We start from the raw sequence: 12,556 nt of genomic DNA on the forward strand, positions 1-12,556 counted from the left end.
TATCGTATGATGCTTAACCTCAAACTGTCTCAAAGTTGCGCGTGACTGTGTCGTTTTGGCGGCAAGGCCACGCGTATTGTTGCGGAACGGACTCGTATATTCGGTTGTGCCGAAAGGAAACCGGTGAAGGGGGAATTTCGTCGAGCAGGGTAGCGTCAAGGTTCAAGGATCAAGAATGGCGGAGCACCAGAGAAGTGAGTCTATTAGACTGAAAATGACGGATGCTTTTTGTGCGCGCGGTGCATCTTAAGATATTTCGCAAAGATATAATGGCGCGCTCTCAAGAACGGCGCAAAAAGGCTCACCAAGGTTCAGCGATAAAATTAAATTGCAGAAGAGGACGAGAGAGGGACAGACCGTGTTTTCGAGATTAAACGCGCCCGACGTGGCGACGTCGTTATGAGAAAACTCGTCGATAATGCATCATACGATGTGGTTTTTTCTCGTCACGCGATCGCGAGCGATTGCCGCGTCATGATAAATTCCACGCACGCGATAATGACCGAATGACGAATATCGTCTGTCTTATCGTGAAATATATAATGTGTATCATACAGTGATAAATTTTTACGGGATTTAATCCGTAGATGAAATTTCAGATTTTTAAATTCAGGTCTCTTGATCTTTTTGAATAAGCTTGCATGACAGCGTGGTTTTATCAACACACGTACTTATCATTTCTTGAGATAATCGACGCAAAATATTTTCTGTTCATTTAAAGTACATATTTTGAAATAATATATATATATATATATATACATATATATATGTATATATATATATATATATATACCTATATTTGAAATTTAAAGAAATTTGAATTTTAAATGATTGTTATACATAATAAATATTATATAATTAATTTATGTTTATTTATTTATATGTTTTAATTATTCTTATATACATACTTATACAAAATTTATATGAATATAATAAAATATATATGAATGTACAGTATATATACAGAACGTATGTTTATACCCATATAGTACAGAAAGATTGCAAAATGATTGCATATATATATCTATTGCAATATTGTAATATTGCAAATAGATTTCGCAATGTATTTGCAACATTGTTGCAATGTCATAGCATCATAAAAATGTCCGCCTTTAACAAAATTGCGCTGTAATGTCATAACAATATTGCAGCGCAATGTATTTGTAACTATTATTTAAAATAGTTCTTTTATTATTATTGAATATAGTTTGAAATACAATTTGTGATATAACTAAAAAAATGCAGAAAATGAACTAATCAATATATGTTTTATATTATATATAATTTTATATAATTATATTTTGTACTTAATTGCAAATATTTTATATGCAGGTATACATTATATATATTTTAAAGTTTATGTATATGGACATATATATTTACACTTTTTTGTAAATATATATTTTACACTTTATACAAGTATGTCTATTTTGTACATATTCTTAACTGGTGAAATGGAAATAATAAGATACTCCATGCATTCTATCTCATTTTCTTTGTAATATTCAAAGAATTTTTTAAATCCAAATATTTTCCAAAAAATTATGAGAGTCGATTATAAAGTTTAAAAAATCTTGTCGCGCGATGGCGACAAATGTTTCAATCATTATAATTTCTAAATTAATGGAAATAATAAACAATTATATAACGTGTAATAGACGCATGTTTCCATATGTGATAGCAGTTCATTACTCAAAAGCTGAAATGTTTTTAATGTCTCTGTAAGAATGCTGCAAGATTTGTAAAATCTTGCGCCGTAATAGGTATATATTATATGTTGCAATTTCTGATATCTACAATGTTGTAGCGATATTACAGCGCAATCTGCAATTATGTTGCAATGTTTCTGCAATGATACTGCAAGTTTCTGTGTTGTATGGGTAATTATAAATTAGTATATATATATATATATATTTGTATAATATATAATGTATAATAATTATTAAATATTTATATCTGATTATAAATACATATCTTTAACGAAGCATATAAATTATTTATTACAGGAATCTCAATAAATGCAAGAAGATTATTGTTTATGATACATGCAAGAAGATTATTATTTATGATACTATTATTATTGCTTTATCGATTAAATTAACACAATTTTTTAGATATTTTTGAAAAAATCATTATCTTAATTAAAAGAAAACTATTGTATTTTGAGATTTTAAAAGTGATATTGAAAGATAGAGAATATAATAAAAGTAGAATGGCCTAAGTTTCTTTTATAGTGAAACGAAACTAGCATCTCGAAATCGGAGAACAGCTTGGCTACCCTAGATTTTGACATAATTTTATTTACAGTGTTTCGCAGCGGCGAGTTAATTTAATTCACTCCGGACTGCCTTGAAAAGTAGGTCCGCGTCATTTGCCCGAGGCACATGTAAAGAAATATATTGCATAAATGCAATTATGTTTCTACATCCTTTATCGTTTATAAACTTTATAATTATGATGACTTTACGTTTTCTTTCGTAAGAATGTATTATTAGAATCAGTGAGTCGGGAATGCGATTATTAGAAATTCATAATATTATTTTAATTAATTTTTAAAGTAATAAATAAGCATAAAATTTTAAATAAACTTTTTTCATAAACATAATAAACGATTATAAATTTTTTTGTCGATTATCTTACGAAGTGATTGTTTTGTAAATATGGTTATTCCTGTTATTACTGGATTTCTTTTTACATTCTTGGAATACAGTATTAGATAAGAAATGAATAGATAAATGAAATTCAAATAGGATAAAAGGAAATAGACATGTCTTGCTAAATTTAAAGTCATTCTTTAGTTTTACTATGTCACGATCGCTATATTTTATGTGCATTTCAAGTGAGCCAACAAGGAATTTAAATTTCAAAATTCTCTCACGGTCCGATATCGTACTTCCAACCTTCGCACATAATGTCAAAGTTTCAACAGAACGCATTATTGTAATCTAAAGTGTAATATGAAATCCGATAATCTTAATCTTCAGAAAACATTTATATCGGAAAAGATTAAAGAATCATAGCGGCAATTTTTTATTTTATCAATTGTGTATAAAGGTAGAAATGTACCTTTATACTTTCTTGGCGATTGATAAATCTCATTACATATCATCGATTAAATGATATTAAATGATAATAAATGATTCACTGCTGTTGCGAAAAGATGGCTTGATTGAGACAATTTTGTTTTACTAATCAGCAGAAATGCGCCTCTTCCCACCGAATAAACTGAATAACGAAATTATTAACTTAATAAAAAAAGGTAACATAAGTATTAGAAATAATGAAATAAAACAAAACAATTGGATTTAAAATAATCTTGCATGAATCATTTTCAAGTTCAACAGTTAAGTATTGTAAATATCGATCAAACCATTGCGCATTGTGGAGGTCTTGAACCTCTAATTGATGGAAAATCACGTAGATCGCATATAATGAAACCGATTGCTATCAATTGGAAGTCGTCCATGAAAATAGAAGCACGAGAAAACATATTACATCGCTATGATGCTACTTAAGAACTGCGTACTCATCGGTACTCTCGATTGCCTAGTAGTTCATTGATTTGCCAGTCATCGTTATCATGAGACTCATAACACAATACGAGTATCTTCGCATGCATGATTTGTGCGTGGTGTCCACTGCTTTTACGCGTGCATAATAACAAACGAACAATGTTTCTCTAAATTTTATAATTTGATAATAATAAATAAATTATTACTGTTATTTTAACATATATATTTTGTGAATATTTTCCTATTTCATCTAAGTTTTTTTGTGAAACAATACATATCTTTACAATATCTTTATTTTAGACCGTATATGTGAGAAACACAATCAATATTTATAGAAATTTAAAATGCCTATTACGGTCGAAGCTCGATCTTTGTTGCTTACATAAGTCAATCTTGAATTACTAATATATACTGTATATGTACTTGCATATATACCATATTGTAGTCTTTTTCAAACTGCGCGCCGAATTATTTTTCCGGACTAAATAAACGCAATTAAAATTACTCTAGTAATCGCGAATTAAAATGACAAGCAATTTAATAATTTGATGCTACCATCAAGCATCATATATTATAAGGATGTTAATATGTTAAAACTGTTAATAAATTTACATATCTTTAACATATCTTTTTCATAATTTTTAAGAGAATGTGTCTTACTTTTTGCATTATTCTGTCTCTATAGTTCTCTAAAATCTTTAGAGTGGAATATTAATTCTAAAGAATGACAATCGAACCAGTGTCGAAAGAAGAGTGGCTCAATCGTCAATTTTTAAGAGTGAGAGTTTACTCTTTAGAATTAGACTCTACTTCAAAGATTTTACTTTTTGTATCATTGTGCGTCATCTTGAACGTCACATTTCCATGTAAATTATAATATTATGTATATAATAATAATTATAGTAAAAATACAACAATAATGCACGATATAATTATGTAACTATAGGTCTGTTATTTTTACCTGAACTTCTTGCAAGATTCATCTTCTCTCATGTTGAAGAAAAACAGAGAAGAAAAATGAATCGTTATACAAAAAGTTTAGCTAAAAGAACAGACCTTATAATAATACACAATATCCCGATGATGCTCGAGATCAGATTATTTCGCAGACAGATGCCTCGTTGATTTCAATCGCGTTGGTGCTTCTAACGGTCGCTGGAATTTCTCTGTTCTGGGAATAGTGTTTGTACGAATTGCAAGAGAGATTTAGCTAAGTTTAGCAATGTATATTGCATACATTGTGATGTATAAGAATGAAACTGAGTCATCAAAATCATTATGCAATGCGCCATATTCTCCAGTATATATTACACATGCATTGCACTTGTGTAAATAGAATCTACACGCGACTTTTAATTGTAAACAAAATATTCAAGTAACAGCAAATTCTCACGCAGGAGAATGTACGATTATGTAATCAGATTCGCTGATAAAGAAAACTTTATCGCTTGTTTATGATACCTATTCTATAGCGTAATGGTCCATGATTATCAAAAAATTTGATAAAACCTTATCTTTATATTCAATATATTATCGAGGAATATGCTGAAAAATTAAAGTAGAAGTAAAAAAATTATATTGTTTGTAATAGGCAAATTTTGTAATAATTTCAAGATGGCATTTGTAATCATTTAGATATTATATATTGTTTGATATATTGTTTGATAAAAAAAATCCTTACTATATCAATGATCAAGTTATCTTAAACATACAGATTTACATTTAAAATTATGTTTATGTTTGCTATGTCATTTAATTAATTGGTTGTTATTATAGCTAAATACTTAATACAAGCTAAATAGTTGATTTTGAAAACTCCATATAATTTTCTACCTGCGCTCTACTGAATTAAATATATTTTTGAAATAATGAAGGAATTGAATTTTTTTATGGAAAATGATTGGGTGATCGATTTATCTATCTTCGAGGGTACTCCATAATTGCCTCGTAAGCATTTATGTTTGCCTGATTGCACGTGGTACGTACATGCGAGGCAAATCCGATGCTCAGTCGAGGTTCCGCTGGTGAAGCGGCGAGACTGTCGAAGGAGATCGGCAAGAAACCTGCTGGCACTCATAGTCAGTCGATCACGTGACTTTTTTCGTGTCTGTTCCTGTGCGATTTGTTTGTAAAATCATGAATTCTGTGATGAAAACCATGAATACTTTATCGAGTAAGTTAAAAAAAAAGTTTTTATATGACTTCAGCGAATTCGTAGATCGCCATTATTTCGTGTAAATTCAAACTAAACTATGTTTACGTGTCGTATTTCTATCCGAAAAAGTGATGACTTCAAAATACTACGCGGTTAATTACTAACCGTATATTTTGATCAATAATATATCCAGAATCTCTTATTTGGTGATTAATTATTGTTAGCAAAATTCATTATTTTTCTTCTAAATATACTGAAAGCTAATAATTTGAAATATTTATGAACTTATAATTTAAAAAATGGTAGTTAAATGATAATTATCTCTTCTTATCATATTATAAGTAACAATGACATAAATAATATTATGTATTCTGTTACTGTGTGTGATTATAAGTGTGGAAAATACATAAAATGTGTGATCTCTGAACTTTTGTGTGCATCAAATATGTTAAATAGGGGAAAAATAAAATACGTAAATTTTTTGTTAATTTTTTAAAGTCATTAATCTTCACATGACATATATAGTAAGCTCCAAAGTTTCCTGTCTTCAAGGATATAAAAGATGAAAAACTGAGACAATCCTTTCCTATTTCTCAATATTAACTATATACTGTTTATTTTAATACATTTTATAGAATGATTTAATTTTTGTAAACCAATGAAAAATATTTTTTGTCCTTAAAATAATTTAATTGTAGGACTAACTTTTTCATTAATAGTAAATATTTTTCCGCGCAAATTTGCAAACTTCAATTTTGCAAATAAAAATTATTACCTAGTGATCATTTTTTATTTTTAAAATTAAAGTTCAGTTCACATAGAGAAAAATTTATCAGTAAAGAAGTATGTAAATAATAAAAAAGTAATGTCCGCAGTGTTGAATCATTTTAAGGACAAAAATTCAGAATATTTTTTTAAATATGATATAGAAAAATTGATTCATTTAAAAAAAAATGCGTTAATGAATGTATATTAAAAAGATAAATGTATTAAAAAATAAAAATGATTGTTTTATTTTAAACTTTTTTCATATCCTTGAGTTGAAAACTTTTGAACTTTATATTTGTTGCATCTTTCTCTCTCGTGTTTTTAGTTTCTTTCGTTTCCTTTTTTGTTTTTACATATCAAGTCTTATTTAACTTTTAAATAATTGTTTTAGTAGTAAAAAATTGTGCATGGATGTTGTAACGTAACACACATGATGATCTCTTTCAAAAATCAATTGGGAAACTTATTTTTATTCCTATATTTAAATAAGTGGTTTTAGCGTCTGTAAAATCTTGCAGTTACCTTTGAACGATGTCAAATTACACAAGAGAATTCATAACTAATTATGTAAATGTAAAAAGTTTTTTTTTACATTAACCGACACGAGCATAAGGCATATGTTTATATCATCGACATCTAGAATGGACCGCTGATGGCAATGGTGGATGTAGAAAGACGATTAGAGTGAGAGGTAGGAATAATAAGATCGTTCTTTCTCTGTTTACTGAGCCTGATTGGTTGTTGTTAATCCAACAGTAGTTAGAAACAACAGTAAACAGGGAAAGAACGATCTTATTATTCCTGTCTCTCACTCTAATCGTCTTTCTACCCCCACCATTGCCATCAGCGGTCCATTCTAGATGTCGATGGATTATATCCAAGGTGAATTTTAAAATGTAAACACAAGAATGTAAAGAGAGACAAGGATTTCTCTCTTATTGGAGCTTTTACAGGATATACATTGCACTGAGAAAAATGATCTGGTTGGTTTAAATAGTAATTCTGGTGGAAAATGGACGAATCAGAATTTTCTGGTTATGTGTCTATTAAAATTTTATCACGATTGTGAAAAATATAAAATTTATCTGATTTATAAAAAATTCAATGTGTTGTTGGTATTTTAATAAAAGAAAAACCATAGTTTCTACACGCCGAAAGAAGACGTGAAAAATTTTCTACATTTTATATTAGACGTGAATATTTCTATGTGATTAAGTGTTGGAAAAGTTATTTTATACAACAAAGATAGCATTTCAAATATACCGAACTTGAATATTTTTAACGTTAGGTAATATTAAAGCAGTAATATGATTTTACTCCGAAGTTTTTAATTATTTTTATTGCATTAAAATTACATGAACTGTCGTCTTTTATATTAGAGAATTAATATTATAAAATAAATTATTTCTAAAATAATTGATTATTAATAAGGATTATGTTCTATTTTTTGGTAAATATAGAAATAGATATAGCCTTACAAATACAGAGATAGATATATCCTTACAAATATTTAAATGATTACACGTGATGTTGTTTTAGCATAAAATTTAATTTTACAAATAGCAAAAGACGTAAAAAACATCATATGTTTGCAAATTTTAAACGTCATTTTTTGTATTTCAATAATGTATTCAAGTGTGTCGTATTATATTAGCTTTTGAAACTTCATGTGTATTTGTAAATTGTAAATTCAGAAAAATAAATTTAAAAAAGGTGACTTGCCAATAATTCTCACTTATTCATATATATAAAAACGTGTAATAAATTAATCATATGTGACTAATAGAAAAATATTAATTACTAAAAACGTGATATACAATGAAACTTTTTGATAATTCATTTAGATGAGCATTTACAATATTAATAAAATGCGTTATAAATATTACAAAATAATACAGAGGGTATTGAAATTTTGTAAAAGAATTCCTTAAGAGAATTCCCGGATTTTTCAAACATTTTTGTTCAAAATTGCAGATAAAATCGAAGAATTTTTTAATACAATTTTGAAATAAATTAGAGTGCAAGTAACGCCAAAATAAACTATATATTGAAAATTAACAGAAGACAACGATTCTACGAGACTATATTCATCGTTTTCCACAATCGAAGCCGTGAAACCTTTAAGGGTTGCATAGCGTAATCAAAGGAATACTAGGGAATAGGAAACGGAGAATTATAAGAATTCTAATCTATCAGAAATCATATATTGTGGGATATATTCAGTTTCTAATAGATTAAAATTTTTATTTTCTATTATCTGTTCCTTTGATTGTCCGCAGCCCCTTAAGATAGTAATAGGGAAGGCTCACTATATGAAATAATTTTGTTGAGTATAGTCTTCTATGATCACCTTGATTTTTCTAGAAACTCGAGTATTAATATGAATATATGTGTATGCCGTACTTATTATCAACATTTTGCATTATAAAAAAATTATTAAAAAAATAATGTTTTTCAGAAAGAGACAAAGTTTAAGTTAAGAGTAAAATTCCAAAAATTTCCCTAACATCCAATAAAATCCCATAAAAATTCTTAATATATTTCAAGGGTAAAAAAGAAATCCCTTGACAATTCTAAATAGTAAACATCCTGTTAAATTAAATAAAACTATAATGTTACTCAATGGAAACTAATATCAACCGTAGGAGCGTCAACGGAGGAGAGCCTGCAGTATATCAGGCAATCCCTGAAATCAGAAGAAATGGATCATCTGGAAGGAACTCATTTTGATAGGCTCATCCCGCACGTGTTTGTTACTTTTGGAGCGTCTGTGAGTTTATAATTTTGAAAACATAAGATATACAAATTAAAGTTGCAAACTGATTGCAACTAAATCTATGTTCCACTTGATGCTTGCAAAGCTTTTAGAATCATTTCATTCTTGTTGTTTATCAAGTGTCAAATAAGAACAAATAATACTCACGAGCACCAAGTGGAATGCGCTCTAAATTAATATATTTGTTTATTCATTTGCGAATAATAAATTCAAATATCTCAATTTATATAACACAACAATTTAATTTATTAAGGCCTATAAAGATGGCCGTAATTGAGTCATGGAATGTAAGTCGTAGTTGTATTTGTAGGTTGACCAAACGTCGATAACCTATGACTACAACTCACGTTTCATGATTCAGTTACGGCCATTTTTGCGATGAGGTCTTTATTCATCAGAGACGTATCATTTTTGTTGTGAGTTAAATTTATTGACTGATAATGAGTTCACTCATGTTTAAAGGGGCACAGTTAAAAATTAAATTATCATGCAAAGGTGTTAGAGTTTAAATTGATAAAGTTTTCATTATAATGATACGTTTTCATGGGATTTATATTTATCCTCACTTATTATTGTTTTTTTCTGACCTTTTGTGCATTATAAATGAAATGTTATTCCCGTTGAATTTCCTAAAATATAAATATAAAAAATAGCCAATTACAGACGTTAGTTTTTGCATAAAACGCTCAATCAACAATCAATAAAGTATTAATTTTTGTGCATTATTCAGTATTATAAAAGCAATTTTTAACAATTTTTCAATAATTATGTTTGCTTTAGTTAGGAACATAATTGTATCAGAATTTTCAACTATACCAAATCGAAATTTTCTTTTTTCGAATATTAAAATTCAATTGCAATTTTTCGGAGATTAACTGTGTAATAATTAATGAGCATACATTCATTTTTGTTTAGTCAATTTTGTTTTCAATTTTTAATTAAAATATTACATTTGTTGATGACAAAAAGGGTGACCTTGCCAGGAAGAAAATTTATCCAACTCTTTGGTGGCTCTTCAGAGACAATCTTTTGCCGAAACCAACCACTTTCGTCGGCTACGCTAGAAGTAAATTGACAATACAACAATTACGTGAGAAATGTCATCCGTACATGAAAGTGAAGTCAAACGAGGAGGAGAAATATGAAGAATTTTGGAAGCTAAATCATTACATCGCTGGCTCTTACGATCAGAAGAAAGACTTTGAACAACTGAATCGTAAATTAGAAAATTTTGAGGAAGGGAACACTGCGCACAGGCTATTTTATTTGGCGTTACCACCGAACGTATATGAAAGCGTTACGACGCGCATTCGACTTACCTGTATGGGAGATAAGTAAGCACCAATTTTAAATATACAATGCACGAAACAAATTTTCCATTTAAAACGAGATAGTTGACAAGCAGGCAATAAGAATTAAAAAGAGAAAAGATAAATTAAAATTATATTTTTAAAGTTCCAAATTATTTCATTGATAAATACATGGAATGTATATACCTAATAATGTATATTTAGTAGAATAATCTAAATACAGAAAAAGATTTAAATTATTCTACTAAAAATATGTATTAGGTATAAACATAATTAGATATAAATTATATAGTATGTATATAGTATGTATATAGTATGTATAAAAATATATCAAATTTCAGAGGATGGACGAGAATTATAATCGAGAAACCATTCGGCCGCGATGCCGTCTCGTCGCAGAAACTCTCCGATCACTTGGCGACGCTATTCAGCGAGGATCAAATCTACCGTATCGATCACTATCTCGGCAAAGAAATGGTGCAGAATCTGATGACCTTAAGATTTGGAAACAGAGTGTTCAACCCAACATGGAACCGGGACAATGTAGCCTCGGTGCAAATCACATTCAAAGAACCATTCGGCACTCAGGGTCGAGGCGGCTATTTCGATGAGTTTGGCATCATCAGAGATGTGATGCAGAACCACTTGGTGCAAATTTTGTCCTTGGTAGCCATGGAAAAACCTGCATCTTGCCATCCGGATGATATCAGAGACGAGAAGGTGAAGGTTCTCAGATGTATCAAAAATGTGCAACTTGATCAGGTAGTTCTCGGTCAATACGTCGGAGATCCAGATGCTGAGGATCCGGAGGCATGTTTGGGCTACTTGGATGATACCACAGTACCAGCCGGTTCAAATACGCCGACATTCGCGTCCGCAGTACTAAAGATAAACAATGAGAGGTGGGACGGCGTACCGTTCATCCTGAGATGTGGAAAAGGTAAGAAGATTGTGGAAAGTTCATTTCTCGACAAATAAAGCCTCTTTTTTTAATCATGTTATGTTGTAGCGCTAAACGAAAGAAAAGCAGAAGTAAGAGTACAGTACCAAGATGTACCGGGTGATATTTTTGATGGAAAGGCAAAGAGGAATGAATTAGTGATAAGAGTACAACCAGGCGAAGCGTTGTACATTAAAATGATGACAAAATCACCTGGAATAACGTTCGACATGGAAGAAACGGAATTGGATTTCACTTATGGTAGTAGATATAAAGTAAGTAACTTCTGTGATAGAAGAATTTATCAAATTTTAAGTATACCAGGTATGTAAATATGAAACCGGAATTTACCAATATAGATGGCCATAGCTGTCAATGTAGTTACCGTCAGACAGTCAGACCGCGTCATTGACGCCATTTCCTTGTTCTGACATCTGACAAAGATTTTCAACTCACAACAATACAAGTTTCATACAACAGTATAGTTTGTAATAGCGTTGAACATGTCGAATTTTGTGCCTGGAAACTATGATTTGCGGACAGCATTGATTTTCTGTTACCATTTGAAGAAAACTGCTGCAGAATCGCATCGAATGCTTGTCGAAGCTTACGGTGAGCATGCTCTTGGTAAATCACAATGCTTTGAGTGGTTTAAAAAATTCAAAAGTGGCGATTTTGACGTGAGAAACGAAGAACGTGGAAAACCACCGAAAAAGTTTGAAGACAGCGAATTGCAAGCATTGACTACATTTACACGGCACCCTTCGAGTTTAATAACATCCGTAGTTATGAAACTGGCCAATCACAATCATTCCATTCTCTCGAGGCTATGATTGGCCAATTTCGTAACTACGGATGTTATTAAACCCGATTAAGCGTGCCGTGTAGCAGAGGTCATTGTTGGATGAGGATGACGGCTCAAACTCAACAATAACTCGCGGATCAATTGAATGTGACACGAGAAGTCGTCTCCATACGTTTGAAATCCATGGAAAAAATCCAGAAGATGGGTTCCACATGAACTGAATGAAAGACAGCAGGAAAACCGAAAAACCACTTGCGAAATGCTGCTCGCTAGGTACAAAAGAAAGTCAT

General features: G+C 30.1%; 1 protein-coding gene across 1 annotated transcript in view; it reads left to right on the forward strand.

The window, feature by feature from the left end:
• The first annotated feature begins 5,514 nt into the window (after positions 1–5,514).
• Positions 5,515–12,556, forward strand: part of Zw (glucose-6-phosphate 1-dehydrogenase Zw) — an 8,104-nt gene continuing 1,062 nt past the window's right edge. The window contains 6 exon segments of the mRNA XM_018517687.1: positions 5,515–5,598; positions 5,601–5,685; positions 9,081–9,205; positions 10,181–10,545; positions 10,863–11,461; positions 11,531–11,736. Of these exon segments, the coding sequence (XP_018373189.1) occupies positions 5,515–5,598; positions 5,601–5,685; positions 9,081–9,205; positions 10,181–10,545; positions 10,863–11,461; positions 11,531–11,736 (1,464 nt within the window).

The sequence above is a fragment of the Trachymyrmex cornetzi genome, unplaced genomic scaffold (genome assembly GCF_001594075.2).
Source record: "Trachymyrmex cornetzi isolate Tcor2-1 unplaced genomic scaffold, Tcor1.1 scaffold719, whole genome shotgun sequence".
NCBI classification, from domain to species: domain Eukaryota; kingdom Metazoa; phylum Arthropoda; class Insecta; order Hymenoptera; family Formicidae; genus Trachymyrmex; species Trachymyrmex cornetzi.